The 23,441-nt window shown below is 42.3% G+C and overlaps 1 protein-coding gene across 9 annotated transcripts in view; it reads left to right on the forward strand.

The window, feature by feature from the left end:
* Positions 1 to 23,441, forward strand: part of LOC115478872 (schwannomin-interacting protein 1) — a 694,349-nt gene that overhangs the window by 636,160 nt on the left and 34,748 nt on the right. For 8 of the 9 annotated variants that reach the window (XM_030216506.1, XM_030216512.1, XM_030216507.1 and 5 more), the window contains one exon: positions 21,256 to 21,374. In XM_030216506.1, coding sequence (XP_030072366.1) covers positions 21,256 to 21,374 — 119 coding nt within the window. Of the gene's footprint in view, positions 1 to 10,544; positions 10,855 to 21,255; positions 21,375 to 23,441 lie in introns of those variants that run through there. The other variant, XM_030216514.1, reaches the window with a different exon arrangement.

Genomic DNA, 23,441 nt, shown 5'->3' on the forward strand with positions numbered 1-23,441 from the left:
ATTTAGCACAATTGTAACAGGTAGGGGGGGATGGGCCTGGGTCCACCTGTCTGAAGTCCACTGCACCCCCTAACAACTGCTTCAGGGACCTGCATACTGCTGCCAGGGAGGTGGGTATGACATTTGATGGTGAAAATAAAAAGTTGTGAAACATCAATTTTTTGTGGTGGGAGGGGGTTACTGACCACTGGGGGAGTCAGGGGAGGTCATCCCCGATTCCCTCCGATGGTCATCTGGTCATTTAGAGCACTTTTTTGGGACCTGTTCGTGTGAAAAAAGGGTCCAACAAAAGTGGCCTAAATGTTCGCTAAAAACGCCTTTATTTTTTTCGATTATCGCCCTAACGCGTACATCTCTCCTCGGCCGATAACCACGCCCCAGTTCCACCTTTGCCACACCCCCATCAACTTTGTCCACATCCGCGACGGAGTGCAGTTGAAAACGTCCAAAATCGGCTTTCGATTATACCGATTTATTCGTTTTTGTGAGATAAACGTCTATCTCCCGATTTGGGTCGAAATCTAGGCGTTTTTCTCTTTCGATTATAAGGTGGATAATCGACAAAGAAAAATGTTCAAAGACTTAGCTTTATGTCCATGGATTTCTCTGCATGTCTTTCTCCATGGACTGGGGCTCTCTCCCTCTAACTCTGCTTGTCCTGTCCTTCCGCTTCCTCCTCTCTGACTGTAGGAGTTCTCCCCAGCCTTTAAAGGAACACCCACATACTCCATTCTATTATCATGGGGTCTAATGGGCTACTGAAAGCTCTTCCAAAAAGATACTGCTCCAGGTTTTTTTCTTCTCCTGAACTGTAGCCCATCTCCTGAATCCCCTTTATACTAATGAAGTGGAAAAGGGGTGTCGGGCCACTGGGGCAGCCCCTGAAACACCACAGTATTCATTGTGGATTTCCTGAAAACCTGACTGGCTAGGTGTGTCCCAAGGACTAGGTTTTAAACCACTGGTACAGCACAACCAGATGTGTGGAGCACTGTAAAGAGGCAGATAGTGGACAATCCTGCTTCTGGGAGCTTAGTTCAATCAAGCCAGGCAGAAAAGGCATACAACAACAAGAAAGTAAGAACTTTGCAGAATTATTTTATTTGTTACATTTGTACCCCGTGCTTTGCCACTCATGGCAGGCTCAGTGCGGCTTACATGGGGCAATGGAGGGTTAAGTGACTTGCCCAGAGTCACAAGGAGCTGCCTGTGCCTGAAGTGGGAATCAAACTCAGTTCCTCAGTTCCCCAGGACCAAAGTCCACCACCCTAACCACTAGGCCACTCCTCCAGAATTGCAAGATCATAATAAACATGCAGTGAATTTTTCAAATTAATAAGTCTATTTATTTACTAAGCTACAGTAACATGGTAATCTGAAATTAGTGTTCAATGCATGTAAAACGTGAATTTCTTTGTGCCTAGTTTTTTGCACAAGAACAGTGACAAAGGGCTAGATTCTATATATGGCACCTGAAAATTCCGCAGGGGAAAAAAATATACCTAGGCGTATTCACTAAAACATGTCTATGTTTTATAGAATAGGCTTAAATTTCTGCTCGATATATAGAATATGCCGAGCGCCTCTCCACATGACCAAATTTAGTTGTGGCCATTTACGCCATGTTTTACTTGGCGTAAATCCCGATACATAAATTAGGTTCAGAGTTGAGTGTATTCTATATCAAAACGCATAGATTTTAGAAACACCCATGTCCCACCTATGGCCACACCCTCTTTTCAACTATATGACTTTAAGCACACCACGTTACAGAGTACACTTAGCAAGTTGTGCATGTAAAGCCGTGATATACAGAATCCTGGGGAAAGCGCCAAAAATTTATGGTAAAATATTGAAAGCATAGCCCATGAGTATTGCTACAAGAACTGAGCCAAGCATTTTACCTTTAACTTTTCATTTAGAAGCAAATGTTAGCTCCTGTTATGAGGTTTAGTTGATTTTCAGTCACGATTGTACTTTATGGCTACTGACTACAGCAAGCTCTACATCCCACCATGAGTAACACTGTGTAAACCGCAGTGATAAATTATCTCAACGTTGCTTTTATTATCTGTCCTAAATGTATTAATCCCATTTAGAAAATGGTTGGTAGATTGTATAAATGTCAGTTATTGTAATAGTCAGGCAAAGTATATCATTGGGTTAACAGTAAGCCATTGAAAATGATTTACGTTAAGCCGAGGCGACGGGTGCTGGGAATTGCTGATTAAGCATCAGACCTTCAGGCTATTCATGAAATCATACTGATGAAAAGTAGCAGGCCAGCATAGCAAACACGGCCGCACTTTATACAGATGTAGGTTTACAGCCATGTAGTTTTAAAACAAAGAGAGGAGTGGCCTAGTGGTTAGAGTACCGGTCTTGCAATCCAGAGGTGGCTGGTTCAAATCCCACTGCTGCTCCTTGTGATCTTGGGCAAGTCACTTAACCCTCCATTACCTCAGGTACAAACTTAGACTGTGAGCCCTCCTGGAACAAAGAAATATACAGTGTACTGAATGTAACTCACCTTGAGCTACTACTGAAAAAGGTGTGAGCAAAAATCTAAATAAATAAAGAGGTCTGTATGTACATTATCTGCTGTACTGTGTACATACTATACTGTCTTCAGTTCAATTTGAGTTAACTGTTCTGTTTATTATATACTAGTAAAAAAGCCCCGTTTCTGATGCAAATGAAACGGGGGCTAGCAATGTTTTCTTCTGTGTGCATGTGGGAGTGTGTGTGTCCCTGCCCTCTGGCCTCTCTCCCCTCCCCCCTCTGAGTCCTTCACTGTTACAGAGCCAGCGATTTGATTTCGTGCTCTAAAAAGCCCCGTTTCTGATGCAAATGAAACGGGGGCTAGCAATGTTTTCTTCTGTGTGCATGTGGGAGTGTGTGTGTCCCTGCCCTCTGGCCTCTCTCCCCTCCCCCCCCTCTGAGTCCTTCACTGTTACAGAGCCAGCGATTTGATTTCGTGCTCCGCTGTTTTCCTTCACTGACTGTGTTACAGAGAGGGCGGGGCAGACACTCATAGGGAAACCGGATATCTCGCCCCCTTCACACTTCCGGCTGGAGGCTTCATAGAACGTTGGTGTTGCCTTTTATATAGAGAGATGATATGAAGCTACATCTTTACTCCTTTATTATAGGAACATTGTGAATTTACGGTAGTCGACAGAATCATTAACCTAATGGGCTTTTGCTTACAGTGTATATTCTGAAAATGTATCCTACATTTTATCATAATTAGGAGGACATACTCTGTGGCTGAGGAGTCACTATGATGGGAGTAATGAAGCTATACTTTTCTAGAAGTGGTCCCTTACTGATGATAGTATCAATAGTAGGCTGCAGCATACAGATAGCTGTTTTCTAGCATTTTGGGGTCAATTCTATAAGCTGGCACCTAGAGGTATGTGCCACTTACGCACATGAAAGACGCCATTAATTGATAGGCACCTATGTGCACTAGGTGCTGTTCTATAAGGTAGAGCCTGTGCCATAGTGCCTATCTATAAGGGGAGTGTACTGCCAGCCCATGGAAGCGTGTGCAAGTGAATTTATGAAATTACTACAGGGAACTCATGGTTTAAATAGGAACACCAACTCTTATTTGAAAGGTATTAATCCGCAAAAGAACCTTTTCCAGAGATGGGAAGGCGGTAGAACTAGAAGACATGAAATGAGGTTGAAGGGGAGCAGACGCAAGAAAAATGTCAGGAAGTCGTTTTTCACGGAGAGAGTGGTGGATACGTGGAATGCCCTCCCGCGGGAGGTGGTGGAGATGAAAACGGTAATGGAATTCAAACATGCATGGGATAAACATAAAGGAATCCTGTTCAGAAGGAAGGGATCCCCAGAAGCTTAGCCGAGATTGGGTGGCAGAGCCGGTGGTTGGGAGGCGGGGCTAGTGCTGGGCAGACTTCTAAGGTCTGTGTCCTGAAAATGGCAGATACAAATCAAGGTCAGGTATACACATAAAGTAGCACATATGAGTTTATCTTGTTAGGCAGACTAGATGGACCGTACAGGTCTTCCTCTGCCGTCATCTACTATGTTTCTATGTTACATGAGCAGTGAGGATGGAACATGACGGCAACATCCATGTCTCCCAGTTGCACACACAGTTTTTTGTTTGTTTGTTTTTAATTGTTTATTAATAACAGACAAATTACAACATACAAGTATCAAAATTTTCATAATCATTATCTACCAAACAACAGAATGAACATTACCAAAGCCCCTAAGACAACTCACTCCACCCACCCAAAAAAGAAAGAAAAAAAAAAGGGCACAAGCACTCATCACCTCCAGAAAACGGACACAATGTGCAATCAGTGAATTTAGATGTTAAGAATTCTACTGCAAGCAGTTGGATTTAAGGCAGTCCAAAAACGCTCGCAAAGTGCACCGAAATGCTTCCCAGCAACAGAGTCTAGATCTTTGATTTCACATCTCTCCATTGGTCTGCAAGATACATTTAATCCCCCACAAGAACTATACGTTTCACAAATCTCATGTACCCCCTTCGGAAGGCGATATCAAATATTGCACAGAAAGTCAAAGGCTGGGACGTCCAGTTGGTGTTTCTTAGAGCAGAAAGATGAGTGCCCAACCGTTTCCAGAAAGTCTGGATCAAAGAACAAGTCTAAAACATGTGTCCAAGACTGGCCTCTGGACAATGGCATTTAAGACAAGTATCCGAAGCACCAAATTTCGCCCTGTAAGCTCGATGGGGCGAAATATATAATCTCATGACCAGTTTATGTTGCTGTTCCCAATGTAGTATATTCTTTGTTAAGGATCGGTAAAGCTGTAGACTTTTGAGAAGATGAGCTGCAATAACTGTTATAGCTGAATCTGTTGTCCAGCACTGCACCAAAAAGGTCAGATCATATGAGGGTAAAATGTCCAATAAATATTGGTGATGACAACTCAAAGGGACTTGCAATTGAGCCTCCAAACTGTACGCTTCTGCAAAAAGTTCACGGGTGTCTGCCATTAAAGCTGTCACTGCTAACGAGGGGATATAGTGTTTCAGCTGTAAATAGGAAAATACATTTCTAGCTTCCAAATGATGGAACATAAATTGCCATTATCATCTACTGCATGAAAAAGATGTTAGACTTAGTTGGCACCAGAAACAGAAACAATCTACTGACATGCCGGGAAGGAAGTTCCCATTTCCTTGGAGAGATAGAAAGGGGGTCACTGTAGATGGCATATGAAGAGTTCTACAGACCCATTTCCAAGTGATAGTAAGGGACGGAAAAATAGGTTAGGTCTGCATAAGGGGACCCAACCGGTTGGTGTGAGCATGTAGCACAAAACTGAAATGAAAGGGATGTTTTAATGATGTCTCGACTGGTGTGTAAGAGTAGTGAGACACTGCCCCGATACTAGTCATTTATGTGCTGCATACCATAGGCCAAGGAAAACAGAGACACCGATAGCAGTCCCAACCCTCCCCCACCCCCCCATCTCTGGACAAATAAGCCCAGGCTATAGATAGTCTTGTCAGCCCAGAGTAGAGGAAACTCTGCCTCCCACGTGTTGTGCACAGAGTCTTGCAAAGGTAAAACAGTAGGTTTGTACAAATTGATCTTGAAGCCCGAGTAATAAGAAAACTCCTCCACAGCGTTTAATAAGCCCCGCAAGGAATCCTGAGGGTGAGATAAAACTAGCAAAATAACATCAGCAAAAGCTAATACATTTATTTTTCTTACATTTGTACCCCGCGCTTTCCCACTCATAGCAGGTTCAATGCGGCTTTCATATTATATACAGGTACTTATTTGGATTTCATGAGTGCCAATTGAGATGCCATACATATCTTTCTTTAATAAACAGGGCTTTTTTTGAGGGGGGGTACTGAGTGCCGGCACCTTTTCCATTGTCTGCTAAAATTGACCCACGGACCCCAAGTTTTAATAAAAGATCTCAGGCTCTACACAACAATTCTGCCTTGTCATAGATTCTGTGACTGGTTGCAGGGGGTCTGGCTATTGTGGGGTGGGTCCCTCATTGATCACCCCATCCCTGAAGGGTGGCCTGGCATTTGAGTACTGGCACCTTTTTTCGCTAGAAAAAAATGCACTGTTAATAAGTGTCTGAAGATGAGGAGAAAGGGCGTAGCCCTGCCTAGTGCCTCGCTCAATAGGAAAGGAGGCAGCCTTGACTCCATTCATCAATAATGCTGCCGTAGGAGACCTATAAAGAGTATGAATAGCCTGCAGATACCAGCCCTCTATACCCACATAAGTAAGCGTATGAAATAAGTGGGTCCAATCCACTTGATCAAACACTTTTGCAGCATTCAAATTAGTGAGCATTCTAGGGGTCTGGGTGGATTGAGTGTGTACCATCGCTACCAACACCTTCTGAACATTAAGTACAGATTGGTAATAAGCCCATCTGTGCCTCACAGATCAAATTGGGCAGATAAATTGAGAGTCTGTATGCCAAGATTCGAGGCAAAAATTTTTAATCAACATTTAATAGGGAGATGGGTCTGTAAGAGCTTGACTGATCCCCAGTTTACCCAGCTTAGGAATTAATGTTACACACATATACAATAAATTATACCCCTCACTTGGTGCACCAACTTAAGCCTGTGATTAAATATAGAAATCATCTCTGGAACAGTTTAAGGTAGAACTTAAAACTTTCCTCTTTACGGAGGTATTTCACTGTCCTCTGCCGCCCTATCAATAGGGTATGGCAGTATGGGGCTCTGAGAATGTTCCCTCTCCTGGTATGCTCCCCCCCCCCTCCACTTTCCTATCATGATTATTGTCATTCTCCCCCCTTGCCCTTGTCTATCTTCTCTGTACTTCACTCCTTTATCTTTACGTAGTCTGTAAGCCGCCCAGCTGGCTTCGCTGATAGGCAGGAAGTAAATCATCAGTAAACTTGAAAGTTGAAAAATATAGGCTGTTAAAGATGAAGGGTCCTTTTACTAAGGTGTGCTGAAAAATGACTTGGATTTTGGGCGTGCGCCAATCCATTTTTCAGCGCGCCTGTAAAAAAAAGCCCTTTTTAAAAATGTTTGCCAAAAATGGACATGCAGCAAAATCAAAATTACCGCGCATCCATTTTGGGTCTGCACGGCTTTGTAAAAGGAGCCCTTAGTCAGCAGCTTGCCTGGGAAACAAGGTCAGTTAAAACAGAAAAGCACAATTCCCTTGTGAAGCAGACTAATATTGAATAAGTTCAGTGGAGAAATTAATTTGTTTTATCCCAGAATCAAGATACCCAGGTGATGAAAGTTGATGATCTGAGATTCCTTATACTTTCAAATGGTGCGTAGCTTGCTATTTATGCATGCATAAATTGGAGAAAATCAGATAGTTTTCACTACACAGTATATTATTGACTTGTACCCCAAGCAGTTGGATGTCCTTATTAGGCCTTTGATGTATCTCACTAAAATGCAGAACACTGAGGCAGAATTCTGTAGGCATGACAATCTGATCATCAGAGATCCAGAGGTGTCATTTGAGAATTGTAGTGATGCTAGTCACTCCTCACATTATGCAATCTGTTTTCTGAGGACTAAAGCCCAAATTCTATAAATCACATTCAAAAATGGGCACTGTCAAGCAGGGACTGTCTCTTCATGTTCAAGTGTACAGCACTGCGTACGTCTAGTAGAGCTATAGGAATGATAAGTAGTAGTAGTCTTCGGGATTCCGGAATCTTGCTGCTCTTTGGTATTCCGGAAACTTGCTACTCTTTGGGATTCCGGAAACCTGCTACTCTTTGGGATCCCAGAATCTTGCTACTCTTTGTCCTTATCCCTTGTTTGTCCTGTTTGTCTGTCCTAATTAGATTGTAAGCTCTGTCGAGCAGGGACTGTCTGTTCATGTTCAAGTATACAGCGCTGCATACGTCTAGTAGCGCTATAGGAATGATAAGTAGTAGTAGTCTTTGGGATTCCGGAATCTTGCTGCTCTTTGGTATTCCGGAAACTTGCTACTCTTTGGGATTCTGGAATCTTGCTGCTCTTTGTCCTTATCCCTTGTTTGTCCTGTTTGTCTGTCCTAATTAGATTGTAAGCTCTGTCGAGCAGGGACTGTCTCTTCATGTTCAAGTTAGGTGCCTTAACTTTGGGTTCCAGACTTACACTTGCTGAAACCTGGTGTAAATATTGGCACCCAAGTTGAGCGCACTGACCCATCATTCTGTAACATGCACAACTTTTCATAACATCCCTGACATTCCCATGTCCCTCCCATGGCCACGTCCCCTTTTGAATTGTGTACTATGAGATTTGGGCACCAACCGTTATAGTATAGAGTGCCAATTAAGTAGTGGCCAATTATTGCTCGTTAACAGCTCATTAGCCAGTTAAATTCATGCATGCAAGATGGCGATACAGTAGGACGCATGCAATTTTCTGCTCCCACATGAGGCGCGGCAAGCAGTCATTACAGGCTTCTTATCGACCCCTCAGGGCGTTCTGGATGGCCACAGTGCTAGGGAGAGCCTGGGCCTCGGGAGTGAAGTATCACTCAGCCCACAAGGTCTGGCACCTCCTCAACTGCTGTGGACTCGTTGACTTTGGTCTCCTTGTTACTGACGGTAGCAGCTTCAGGCAGAGGACCCAAGGGCATGCTGCAGTCGCTGATTTCATTGCAGCAGGACCCATCGGATAGCACACTGGATCCAGCATCTGGTGTTGGGGAGAGATATAAGAGTGATTCAGAAGGGGGTTTCCCCCTGGTGCCATCAGTTCCTCCCTAGAAAAGCCGGCAGCAGTGACTTCGGAGACCATTTGGGTTGCCTTGGAGTCTCTCAACATGGTATGTGCTGGGTCATCCTCCCTACTTAATCAATACACACAAAGAAATGGCAAATGTGAAGAAATCTTGAAAGCTCATTCTGTGCAGATTAATGCTTTGGAAACTCGGGTTCAGCAGTCCCAAGCCTTACAGTCTAGTTTAGCTCAGGACAAATTGTTGGTTCATCGCAGGCTAGAAAACTTTGATAACTACGTTAGACATTTAAATCTACACTTACTAAATTTTCCTAAACTTTTGATAATGTCACCAAAAGATCTGTTTTACAGATTTTTGAAGGAAAAACTTAATTATTCTGATACTGGTTTTTCGCCTTTGCATAAGATTTATTATCTTCCAGTACCTAGACAACGTTCAAGTTCTCCAGATGCTGGCACAGTTGTGGATATTTCTTCTGAGAGCTTGAATATAACTTATTTTTGAGAGTTCTACTGAAGAAGTGGTTGTATTTCAACAAGATAAAGAGGCCTCTTTTTTTTTTATTCTCGGATTCTACTTTTCTGGGAGGGAAAGTATCTATTTTCCCAGATATTTCTAGATGGACTCAAGTACGTAGGAAGAAGTTCCTGGCAGTTAAACCTCATCTCGTTTCTTTAGGAGCAAGGTTCCAATTGAGATTTCCTTGTAAATGTATAATTTTTCTTGATCAACACACTTACGTTTTTCATGAACCTGCTCAATTGCAGGGTTTTTTTTTTTTTTTTTGGAAGGTAGAGGGATTTCTTTTGTCAACTCCTTTGACCTCTTAAGTTACTTAATTTAGTTTTAAGGTTGATAACCTGCTATTTCATGTTAGATTTTCTTGTTTAATCCACTTCCTTGGAATTTGAATGGATTTCTCCTTCAATATCTCCTTAATGCACGCATCTACCTTTTCCTTTATGAGCACGCAGCTCTGGAACGCGCTGCCACACAACCTGAAATCGGCCCATGAATTAACTAATTTCCGCAAACTATTGAAAACCTATCTCTTCGACAAGATATATCACAAAGATCAACATGTGTAACTGTACAATCTTTAATATATCCAGAAATGTTCTATAATGTCTTTTGCTCTAACACTATCATGTATTTCACTACCATGTAACCCAAAACCCTCTGTAAAACCTAATGTATATTCTCTTCTATTTCCATCATCCATAATGAATTGTAAGCCACATTGAGCCTGCAAAGAGGTGGGATAATGTGGGATACAAATGCAATAAATAAATAAATATGGTCTAATCAAGCTTAATTATTGCCAATTTTTGTTTCCTGTTTGGAAAAGCAAGTGATTAAATCGAAAATCCAGATCTGTGTAAATTGTAGTAACTGTAGTTATATTTTCATGTAGTATTTCTGTGAAATAGAAGGTGGGCAGGAGGAACTAGTCTTGAATGCCGTAAAAGACAATATATGAATTCTTTGCTTCTTTTAGGGCATATGTTTTAATTTTGCAGTCTGGGCTATCCTGTAAGTCTGTTAAGGCAAATATCCATCTATTTTTATCCTGCATTACCAGTTGTTCAGCGGAAGATAACTGCTTCCCTCCTGTGAAAGAGTGTGTAATCAGCTGGTGAAGGCAGTATTTTACTTTATTAGGGAAAAGGAGCGGGCTTTGGCCAGGGTTCTGATGGAATTATTCGGAGGAAGGTGATAGCTGATGGTAGGAAGAGGCAGAATTTTGACAAGCCCAAGTGTCAGGAAGGAGTCAGTTTATAATTGCACAGAGTGGTAGCAGTTGTCAGGCCAGAGCGAGACAGAGATGGTAACAAACAGTGCTGAGTGCTCCTGAGCACTAGCAGAAGAGCAAGGACAGAGTAGCGGAGTTTGAACTTCCATCTGATACTTTGTTTCACTTAAACAGTGAAAAAAAAAAAACACTAAAAGAAACCTGCTAGAAGCTTGAGCTGGTGAATTGGATTGTTGAAATTAATATTCATTATATCTGATGTACTTTAATCTATGTAATAGAAATTTAAAGAGTTAAAGAATGTGTTTGGGCAGTGATGAAATGGATGATGACATCAACCAAGAATCCACCTTGGATGTGGTGGCGAATTATAAACAGGTAAGAAACAAAAAGAACTATTTTTCACTGCTAACAATTGCAGTATTTTTCTAGGAAGGAAGATTTGCCAAATGCTGTTCATAGCAACCCATGTTACAACATGTCTGGAAAGACTAAACAAACAAATACAAATGAAAGTTTGCTGAAGGGAAGTTATTTTTGTCTTTTATTAAAATATTTAGTCTAAACTCTCTTTTTCAAACTGTAGTCCTGCCAGTTCTCTGTAGCCTTCACGTGTAGTAGTTTTATGAGGACTAAAGCCCAAATTCTATAAATGACATTCAAAAATGGGCTCTGTCGAGCAGGGACTGTCTCTTCATGTTCAAGTGTACAGCGCTGTGTACGTCTAGTAGCACTATAGAAATGATAAGTAGTAGTAGTAGTCTCTGGGATTCCGGAATCTTGCTACTCTTTGGGATTCTGCACAGAATCTTGCTACTATGGGATTCCGGAATCTTGCTACTCTTTGTCCTTATTTGTTCTGTTTGTCTGTCCTAATTAGATTGTAAGCTCTGTCGAGCAGGGACTGTCTCTTCATGTTCAAGTGTACAGCGCTGTGTACGTCTAGTAGCGCTATAGAAATGATAAGTAGTAGTATAGTGCTGAGCATGATTCTGTAAAGTGCGGGACACTCTTTAGGTGCCTTAACTTTTGGTTCCAGACTTACACTTGCAGAAACCTGGTGTAAATATTGGCACCCAAGTTGGGTGCACTGACCCATCATTCTGTAACAATATGCACAACTTTTCATAAACATCCCTGACATGCCCATGTCCCTCCCATGGCCACGTCCCCTTTTGAATTGTGTGCTATGAGATTTGGGCACCAACCGTTATAGTATAGGGTGCCAATTAACAACAGTAGTGGCCAATTAGTGCTCGTTAACAGCTCAGCCAGTTCATGCATGGAAGATGGCAATACAGTAGGACGCATGCAATTTTCTGCTCCCACATGAGACGCGGCAAGCAGTCATTATGGGCTTCTTATCGATCCCTTAGGGCGTTCTGGATGGCCACAGTGCTAGGGAGAGCCTGGGCCTCGGGAGTGAAGTATCACTCAGCCCACAAGGTCTGGCACCTCCTCATAGCAACCCATGTTACGGCATGTCTGGAAAGACTAAACAAACAAATGCAAATGAAAGTTTGCTGAAGGGAAGTTATTTTTGTCTTTTATTAAAATACTAGGAAAAAATGCCCTTTTCTGAGCGGAATGAAACGGGCGCTAGCAAGGGGCCCCCTCCCTCCGTCCCTCGAAGCTACTTGCCTTGTTCGCTGTGGGCCGTTTCGGCCGTCGAGTGTCAATAGCTCCGCCCTCGACGTCATGACGTTTTGACGCGAGGGCGGTGCAGACACTCCAGGGCACACCGGATATCTCGGGCGCCTCAACTTCCGTGGAGGCTTCAGAACGTTGGGGTTGCCTTTTATAGATATAGATTTAGTCTAAACTCTCTTTTTCAAACTGTAGTCCTGCCAGTTCTCTGTAGCCTTCACGTGTAGTAGACTTTTCAGACCCTTATTTACCACTTACATTTATCCATTTAAATATATGTGCACAACCTGAATATTTTACAGGCTTCTTTAAGACAACACAGCCGAGACGTGTGCAGTTAAGACCTTCTGTATGGCACAATTATGCTGTCTCTGCAGAAATTTTAAAGACTAGGCTGGGGCATGTGGTTGTTTGTCTTTCTTAAAATAAATGTCACTGGTTATTTTATTATTTTTTAAATATAGTAATTTTATGATAATGAAAGACTTCTGTCCCCAGAGAGTACAAAAGCTACATCACAGTGAGAATGCCAGAAATTGTATGTGATCATAGATTTCTTTATATCAAGCCCATAATGTTATCTAATGAGGCTTAAGAGACCATCATACAGTGTGAGGCACAATTTTTCATACTGTCAACTTTTTGAAGAATTGTAGTGTTTTGTTTTGGGGGTTTTTTTGGTGGGGGGGTTCCCACTGTTCAGCCAGACTTCGTGGGATTATGTGTCTTTCATTCTATTAGGCATATACTTTGAATCTTGCAACATGAATCTGTGTTTTATGCAGTAACATCAAATGCAATATTCTTGTTAAATTATTGTCTCGGAGGGCCCCTCTCTCTCCCTCCCTCTCTCTCTCTCTCTCTCTCTCTCTCTCTCTCTCTCTTTTTGTGTTAAACAGAATTCAGCAAATCTCTCTACATAAAAGGCACCACCAACGTTCTAGGAAGCCTCCAGCCGGAAGTGTAAAGGGGGAGAGAGATCCGGTTTCCCCATGAGTATCTGCCCCGCCCTCGCTCTCTCTGTAACACAAACAGTGAAGGAAAACACAGCAAAGCACGAAATCAAATCGCTCTCTGTAACAGTGAAGGACTCAGAGGGGGGAGGGGAGAGAGGGCAGAGGGCAGGGTCAGAGATATCCGGTTTCCCCATGAGTGTCTGCCCCGCCTTCACTCTCTCTCTAACACAAACAGTGAAGGAAAACACAGCAAAGCAAGAAATCAAATCGCTCTCTCTGTAACAGTGAAGGACTCAGAGGGGGGAGGGGAGAGAGGGCAGAGGGCAGGGACACACACACTCCCACATGCACACAGAAGAAAACCTTGCTAGCCCCCGTTTCATTTGCATCAAAAACGGAGCTTTTTTTACTAGTTAACATAGAAAGGGCCAGATTCAGTAAATGAAGCCCAGAGTTAGACGAAACACCAGAATGCACTGATGAATTCCACACAGTCACATAAATCAAACCAAAGTGGAGAAAGCCAACCAGGTTGTTCATGGAGAATATAGTTTGGAACTGTTCTTGATTATCACACTTTTATAATATATTTGTTATGTGTTTTATAGAAGAATGCTGTTAGGCAATTCAAATTTGACAACACATTGCTTGCTGATTTGAAAGGTATATGCTGTATTATATATTTCAGCATCTTATCCTATATATTTTAGTGTGTGTTTTAGTTTTTATTTTTATTGATTGTTTTCATTTTAAGTCTGTTGGCTTATCACTCTAGGCCCTGTTTACTAAGCAGTGTTATAGGCACGTTAGCATCTTTAATGCACGTTAACCATATACACACGTTAATGTGTATGCACCTACAATATCCCTATAGGTGTCTACACAGGTAACGCGCGCGCTAATTGTAGGCGCATTAAAAATGCTAACATTCCTTAGTAAACAGGGGCATCTATTTGTATTCATTTATTTATTTTATCCATTTATGTTTAGCTGTTTTTATTAAGATACCCTTAACGAAGACTATCAGTATTCATTTTGAAGAATAAACTTTGGTCATCCTGAACATTTTGATTGACTTTCTCCACTTCTTTGGTTTCATTTGTGTGCCCAAATTTAAACACCACCGTGATCTACACTAAGCTAGTATTCTGTAAAGGGTGCACCACGCAGAGGACCCTTTACAGAATGGTAGCTTAGTGAGATTCTTGCGCCTAACTTTGAGCTTCAGCACTTAAAGCCTGCCAGTTAGATGCACAAAGATAAGTGTTCATCACACCTAATTTCTAGGAATGCCTCTGACCTGCCTATACCCTTCCCATGGCCATGCCCTCTTTTGAGTTGTACATGATAAAATTTAGGCGCACATGTTATAGAATAAGGCATTGGACAGATCCACGTTTTACTCCTAATTACTGCCAATTAAGTGCTTGTTTAGCACCAATAATTAATAGCACTTAATTGACTACTTAGTTTATACATAGTGTCCGCCTGTCTCCTCCCTGGAGGTCTCCGGGTGTCTCCGGGGTGGTCTCCACCCGGGTAATGTCCTCACGCCCTTGTCCACAGCTGCTCCCCTCCTTTTGTTCCCCCCCCCCCCCTTTTTCTTTACCCCACAAGTCTACTCCAGGCTCCAGACACCAAAATGTAGTGCACAAATTCTGTTTATTCCGTCATATAAGACATGGTAGCACTGATCATCAACTGTTCCCCCTCAGCTGGCCGGGAAAACTCCCACCCCTCCCTCACGCTTCCAGCTGAACACAGTCCAGGCTCGAACTCAGAGTCCTCAAGCACTTCCTTGCAATGCACAGGTCCAGGTCATAATCCAACCCCCACCCCCTCCAAACAATCCTCAACAAGACACAGTCCCAGTCCTAGTTCAGAATTCCAGGCACTGCTCAGCAAGGTACAGGTCCCAGTCACAGCCCACCTCTCCTTTTACCTCTCACCTTCTCTTGGGCGGTAGCAGCTGCTGGATTCTTCTTCCCTGAACCCTCAGGCTGGCTAGAAAGCCCTTTAGTTTCCTTCCTTGTACGTGTGCCACTGCAGCCACATCCATAGGCTCATATGCCTGTGTTTCCCTTGCTGGAGTCGCCTCCCCTTCACCACCTCCCCAGTCCATTAATTCCTCTCTCTTTATGCTGCCCAGCTGTTCCTCCTCACTCTAATTATCCCCCATTACCCAATCACTCCCCTCCCCCTCGGCCCCTTGGGACTTGTAGTGCTCTTTCTGCTCCCTTTTCCCCTCCTCTGTAACTTGCATGGGTTCCTGGGACTCATAGTCCTCCCTCCCCTTTAGGTCTTTATGATACTTATCCCTCCCTGGAGAGGTGGCCTCCCGCCCCTTGGGACCCTGGGATCTGTAGTTAGACTCAGAGCGGGTACACCTTCCTGTCGTGCTGTGCACCTAAATTTTAGTCGCTGCCAATATGATCAAATCATAAAGAAACTTCAGACCGCCCAAAACACAGCAGCCAGGCTTGTATTTGGAAAAACACGTTTTGACATCGCCAAACCACTCCGAGAAAAACTGCATTGGCTACCAATCAAAGTACGTATCACTTTCAAAATATGCACAACTGTCCATAAAATTATCTGCGGCGTGGCACCGGCATACATGACAGACCTTATCGACCTGCCAACCAGAAACACCACAAAAATCTGCACGATCAAACTTAAACCTCCACTACCCAAGCAGCAAAGGACTCAAATACAAATCCACCTATGCATCCAGCTTTTCCTACCTAAGCGCACAACTATGAAACGCATTACCAAAAGCATTAAAAACTACGCTAGACCACCTAAATTTTCGGAAAACATTAAAGACAGACCTGTTCATACTCCACCGACCCAACATAAAAATACCTGGACACTTGCGACACAATGTAACCAAAGACCGTAACGGACATTACCTGACTCTTCTTCCCCCTTTCCCTCTCTAAGGTCCCCCCAATTATACCTACCATACATGTACCTCATTCATACCATGTATTTGTTCAGACCGGAATCGGCTAACGCCGTTAACGGTTATATGTAAGCCACAATGAGCCTGCAAAAAGGTGGGAAAATGTGGGATACAAATGTAACAAATAATAATAAGTGCTTGTTAAGTGCTATTATCAGCACTCATTAGCTTGTAAAGCCAATTAAGTTACGCACGCTTATAGAATCTGTGCCAATTTCAGCGCCTAAATCTAAGCGCACTATATAGAATCTGGGGGTAAGCAGCCAGGTTTAGCACATAAATGGAACCACATAAATGTCTGTCCTATTTTTATGCAGTAGCCCATGGCCACGTAAGTGCCGAATATCAACTTAACAGCTATGTGTTAGGCAGTTTGAAAATAACTGTATATTCAAAGTGAAAACCCATACAGGTCCTGGCTTTGAATATCTGGGAATAACTCCGGCGATAGTGAGCAAAATGCTCACCACTACCAGCTGAATATCGGGCCTTTACTCTTTATTTTGTCATTCTCTCAAGACTTTTTTTATTTAAAAAATACTTTGATTAATATATTTACTTATTTTTATATTTCTGTAATTGCTAGGGTATGCCCTTGCTCTACACTCAGATGTGATCCACGTTGACCCTGAATGAAGAGTCGGCGGAATGCAAGTGTTGTATTGGATTAGATTAGAATTGGTGGTCACTGGAAGTATTCAACTTTAAGTCATATACAAACAGTAAATGTGATGTTGGCTCTTGCTTAGTACCATTTTATGAGACTAAATCCAAACCCCAAGGAGTTAGTGCAATACAAAACAAAATGGTGACAGGGAGTTTCCCTGAAACATTCCTTGCTGGATTTTGATGTTAGGAAAGACAAACTGTCCAAGGAGTATGGTTGATTTTCCCGCATTTTCATGGTGATCTTGATGTACTCAGTTAATCCAGGGTTTATTTTGTACATTCCCAGGCAATTTATTATCAAGGAATGTGGAACGCTATCAAAGGCTTTCTTTTGGTCATTCAATACTTTATTGAATTTTCTGCTTTTGTTAACGATGGTGGCTTTAGTCAGTGTTAATTGGCCTTTGGTTCCAAATGCTCCCTTGTTAATACCCATCTGCTGTACCGCTACGATATTCCTGGAATCAATACGATCATATATTCTGTCAACATCTATTGCCGTGAACAACATATAGATTATAGGTTGACAAGTTAGGAGTCTATAAATTTTTGGAACATCACTTGGATCTCCCTTTGACCGAAGAAGGGTTTTTCCTTTTATTAGCTGTTGTGGTATTAACTCTGGATGCCTGGCCAATTGATTTTTGCAGTCTGCAAGGTCCTTTGGAGTGATATTAACTGTTTGAACCAAAAATCAGTCACACCTTGTGGGCCAGGGCTCTTCCAGTTTGGGTTCTTTTTAACGTGCTTTCCAACTGTTTGCTGTGACTTCAGGCCACATTATAACTTTGATGTTTGCCTTTTCCGCATTCTCCTATGCACGTGGTAGCCTTTCTGCAGTTGTTGATTTACAGGATACTTCTGTGAGTTTCTCCAGAATGTTTCTGTTTGAGCTTTAGTTTGTGGTATTTTCTCTGTACTGATGCTTTCCCCCAATTCCCTGTGGAGAACTGCTTTGGGCTGTCTCTAAATAGTTTATTTTTATGTCTCTTTTCTTTTTTTTCTTTCATATCTCCAGTTTTTTGTGCATCACCTGCTACTTTCAGTTTATTACTGGAACATATGAATTTAAGGTTTTCCTCCATTAATGCAGGAGGTTTCAGTTCACTGCCACTGCAGGATGTTTCAGATAAAGAATATGTAGTTATTCCTTTTCCTTCTCAAAAGGGTACCCCTGGCAAAATGGAGACGGTCGTAAGTACGTGTTGCCGTACTGGGACAGACCGAAGGTCCATCAATCCCAGCATCCTGTTTCCAACAGTGGCCAATCCAGGTTACAAGTGCCTGGCAAGATCCCAAAACAGTACAATACTTTTATGCTGCTTTTCCTAGAAATAAGAAGTGGATTGTCCCCATCTTAATAATGGTTTGTAGACTTTTGTTTTAAGAAGCTTTCCAAAACCTTTTTTAAACCCTGCTAAGCTAATTGCTTTTACCACATTCTCTGGTAATGAATTCCAGAGTTTAATTACATGCTGAGAGAAGAAATATTTTCTCCGATTTGTTTTAAATTTACTACTTTGTAGCTTCGTTGCATGCCCCCTAGTCCTAGTATTTTTGGAAAGATTAAACAAGCGATTCACGTCTAACCGTTCCACTCATTATTTTAGGGACCTCTATCATATCTCCCCTCAGCCGTCTTTTCTCCAAGCTGAAGAGCCATAGCCAATTCAGTCTTTCCTCATAGGAAAGTCGTCCCAGCCCCTTTATCATTTTTGTTGCCTTTCCCTGTACCTTTTCTAATTCCACTATATCTTTTTTGAGATGCGGTGACCAGAATTGTAATAACACCACAGAATACTTTGATATTTAGAAATCATTATTGAAACCTTGCATATTATATGGAGAGAGAACCAAAAAGGCATGGGAGAATGAGGAGTTAGATATTGTAGGTAGTTTTCTATTGCAGTTTTATTTCACTGTTGATGTTTTTATCTTGTATTTTGAGATTGATATGGTGGTTCTTCCTGTAGTGAGGCTGCTTTATTTATGACATCTACCTTATATTTTATTGCTGCCTTTATTTTAGCTTGTTATATAGTTCACCATTAATTGGGAATTAATGTTATCAAATATACCACACCTTGAGCTCTTGGGTAATAAAAAGTGTCAGAAGTAAATTGTTATGTTACATTAGGCACCAAAGAGGTGCAGTAATTGAAGAGGTCTTTTCAAAATCTGTCTCAGTTCTTTTCCGGTTCTCTCACTTAAGTATGAGCAATATTGAAGCACTGAAATATCAGTCTGTTGGGAAATTAATCAGTTCAGCTGCCAGCTTGCACAGTGAATGTGTAAAATATCTTAAATGCTAGGAAATCAGGTTAAATATTTGATGTTTTATCACATATCTCTACAGTAAAGCCTGAGATCAATGAAGGCCTTTCAAGCCATGCAGATAAAAATCAAGAGAAGGGATGAAAAATCAGTGACTTGTCCTGCTTGCTTCTCTAACAGGACTGGCTGTTTTTATTCACATCTTTGGGGGGTGGGAGGGGGGGTCAGTGACCACTGGGGGAGTAAGGGGAGGTCATCCCTGATTCCCACCGGTGATCATTTAGGGCACCTTTTTCTGTCTTATTCCTTCTAAAAACAGGTCAAGACCAAAACGTTGACGTTGTAGCCCCAGGTGTTTTCGTTTTGTTCCATTGTGGCTGTAAAACGTCCAAGTGTTAGGAACGCCATATCCCAGTCCAGCACGCCCCTGATATGCTCCCTTGTGTTTTGGACACACTGCAGATGAATTGCATAGATAAAGGTCTGCAAAATAGGTTTGAAAATACCAGTTTGGACGTATTTTGAAAGAAATTCATCCAAATGCTGGTTTTGAAAATGGATAGTAACCTATGGAATTTTTTAAGTCTAGGTGCTTTGAAAGTGAGCCCCATTGGGGGGGGGGGGGGATTCTGTATATGGTGCCTAAAAAAATCTGCGTGGAAAACATTTCCGCCTAAGTGTACTCTATGCCATGCCCAGATTTAATTGCAGTAATATAGAATTCCGTTAGGCGGTAATCATAGCTCCTAAATCTACGTGCCTACATTTACACCTGTGAAAACATGATGTAAATCCTGGTGCATAGATTTAGACGCAGAGGGCCATATTCTATAACTACACGTGTAAATTTGAGAACGCCCACGAAACACCCATTTCCCCACCCATAACCACACCCCTTTTGTCTGCAGACATTGAAAGTTAGGCATAGCAACATTTCAGTTGCATTATGTATACACAAGGTAATCTTGTATGAAACAGTTTCTTCTTTAAGCTATAAGAAAGATGTGTTTGATGTTAAGATGTTTATGAAAATTAATAAAAATATATTAAAAAAAAAAGTTAGGCACAGTGCTTTACAGAACATGCTTAGCGAGTTGTGCGCGTAAATTCTAATTATTGTCAATTAGTGCTCATTATTTCTTGTTAAGTTCCTTTATCAATGCTAATTAGCTTGTTAAGCCAGTTAACTTGCACGCGTTGTTATAGAATCCGCCTGGATTTTGGTGCAGATATCTATACTCGCTATATAGAATCTGGGGGATATTGTTTAAAGAGTCTCTTACCTAACATTTTATGATTTATACTATTTCTTTATAGTGCAGTATATATTATATAGACCATGTAACTAAACCAGAAATATTGATAGTTTATTTTTGTAAGAAAGTAAATCAGATACCCTGGAGGGAGTAGAAACGATGAGAAGGGATCTCCAAAAGTTAGAAGAATGGTCGAGGGTCTAGCAGTTAAAATTTAATCCAGTTCACACAGGGGGAAACAGCTTTATATTAGAGTACGATCACTGCATACGATCTACTACAAAAAGTACTCCAATGTTACTTAATCATTAACACTTTAATTATTGCCAATATATGTACATATATTATCAACAAACTTATTCAGTTTCCATGGAACTCACTTCCACATGCCTTTCACGCGTCATCCACGCAGGCACAACAAACTCACACACATCACCCGCATAATACAGCACACCGACAAGACACTTGCCACTACCTAGTATTTTGCTGCCTTGTGGCCATCAGATATGATCATCTTGAGCTTTCTCGCTAGAACATGAGAACATAAGGTGTGCCATTCAGAAGTAGATCAATGGTCTATCAAGCATGGCATCCTGTCTTCAACAGTGATCAAATCAGATCACAGGTACTTGGCAGGATCCCAAAGAGTAGATCCATTCATTGCTCAAATTCATAGGTAAGTGGGGGCTAACCATATTAAACCCAGCTGACTTACCCACATAAATTATAGTACATTGGTATTCACCTTTATGGAATCATTGATACAGGAGCAGCCAATGGGAAATTTCAGGTAATTTTAACACGCACAAAAAAAAAAAGCATTTGTAACAATTCATTTTTTATGTATTTTCAAACTTGTTGCTGATGTAGGTAGACCCTAAAGCACTGTACAGATGCAACTCCCAATAGGACTTCTAGTTTACCTGGACCATACAGAATAAGGAAGATTACTTATCTCATATTTCACATGCTGGCAAGAATTTAAATTGCAGTCTTGTTTTCTGTTTTCTAGGCCCAGAAAAATGAGAGAGAATCTATTAGGCAGAAGCTGGCTCTTGGAAGTTTCTTTGATGACGGTCCAGGAATTTATACCAGCTGTAGTAAAAGTGGAAAGCCAAGCCTGTCTTCTCGGTAAGTGGAAAATAACATGCAGTGAACTTTTACCCTTTTATTTCAATAGACTTTGAAAATCATTTTTTTTTCCTGAATGGTTTTTGCTGTGGGTGCAATATAGTAAGAGCTCTAGTATACAGAATGTAAAAAGTCACAAAGTAATAGTTTTAAACATTTCCTGGTTCTTCACACCCACCTCATTTTTACTCCTTTTGGAAGAATTTACATAGACTTCTCCTGCTGCCTAGAATTCTGCAGGAGGCTGTAGCGGCCAGTTCCCCTTCTCTCTGATAACAGCAAGAGGAGGAAAAGAGCAGCTACCCCTCCAAGCCACAGCCTTCTCTGCTATCCTGGGCCTCATTGTTTATTTGAATCATGCAGAACACCATGGGACCACATAAGGTTTAAGGTTTATTAATGCATATTCCACCTGTATTTAAATGAATTACACATTGCACATACACAGTGGCGTACCTAGCATACTTGACACCTGAGGCCGACCTTTTTTTAACACCCCCCCCCCCCCCTTCATGAAAAATTTATTTTTAGCAATAATCATGAAATGAGATAAATGGTCAGAAAAGAAACAGACAAAATTCTAGCAGCAGCAGAAAATGCAAATTTAAATAAATACTAGATTGCGCCGCGGGACCTAATTACCTGACTGGAAGTGGAACTGAAGTGATGTGATGTGATCCAAGATTCTTCTGCTCTGCCGATTCCCGACGATAGACAGGGGTGGAGGAGTGCACTTGCAGCCAGTGCAGGAAGCTTCCGAAGCTGAAGGAAGCAGAAGGCGCTAGATCGCGGCTGCAATGAAGGGGGCAGTCGGGCCGTGAGCTGGGACGGAGAGAGGAGCCAGAAACAACCCTGGCCCGGAGGACACGCTACTGCAGCAGGAAGGCCGCAAGGCGCACTGGTGCACAGGGTCCCGCAGGGGGAGGAAGGCATCGTGACGTCGTGAGAGAGAGGAGCCGCTGGGAAGGAGACAAGAGCCTGCGGAGGTGTAAAGCGCGCGCCGCTGCGCCGGTGCAGCGTTAGGGGAAGGCACTGGGCAGGCCAGAGGCCGAATGACAGACGGAGAGCAAACAAGAACACCCCCCATTGGTTTGCACCCGGGGCGGTTCCCCCCCACCGCTCCACTCTCGGTACACCACTGCACATACATATTTATAGCATATGGTTTACAAAAAAAAATAAACCACATAAAGCCAATAAAACATATATAAAATAAACAAATATCAGCAGTTGGACTCTTAAGAGCAGAGAAGAAAGATGCAGTTCAGTGTGCAGCGGCTATCTTCCTCTTGCCAGGATCAACATGGGGGGAGAAAAAGAGGTAGAGCATGTGTGGGGATGGGGGGAGAAAGAGAACTGGGAGTATATGCTCCCCCCGTTTTCTGTTTCTGTTGATGGCTCTCTCATTCTCCCTGTCTCCTCAGCTCGAAACCTTGGGGTCATCTTTGACTCTTCTCTCTCTTCTCTGCTCATATCCAGCAGATTGCCAAGACCTGTCGTTTCTTTCTTTACAACATCCGTAAAATCCGCCCCTTTCTTTCCGAGCACTCTACCAAAACCCTCATCCACACCCTTGTCACCTCTCGTTTAGACTACTGCAATCTGCTTCTTGCTGGCCTCCCAGTTAGTCACCTCTCCCCTCTCCAATTGGTTCAAAACTCTGCTGCCAATCTCGTCTTCCGCCAGGGTCGCTTTACTCATACTACCCCTCTCTTCAAGTCGCTTCACTGGCTCCCTATCCGTTTTCGCATCCTGTTCAAACTTCTTCTACTAACCTATAAATGTACTCACTCTGCTGCTCCCCAGTATCTCTCCACACTCGTCCTTCCCTACACCCCTTCCCGTGCACTCCGCTCCATGGATAAATCCTTCTTATCTGTTCCCTTCTCCACTACTGCCAACTCCAGACTTCGCGCCTTCTGTCTCGCTGCACCCTACGCCTGGAATAAACTTCCTGAGCCCCTACGTCTTGCCCCATCCTTGGCCACCTTTAAATCTAGACTGAAAGCCCACCTCTTTAACATTGCTTTTGACTCATAACCACTTGTAACCACTCGCCTCCACCTA

This window comes from Microcaecilia unicolor, chromosome 10, assembly GCF_901765095.1.
Source record: "Microcaecilia unicolor chromosome 10, aMicUni1.1, whole genome shotgun sequence".
In the NCBI taxonomy this organism is placed as follows: domain Eukaryota; kingdom Metazoa; phylum Chordata; class Amphibia; order Gymnophiona; family Siphonopidae; genus Microcaecilia; species Microcaecilia unicolor.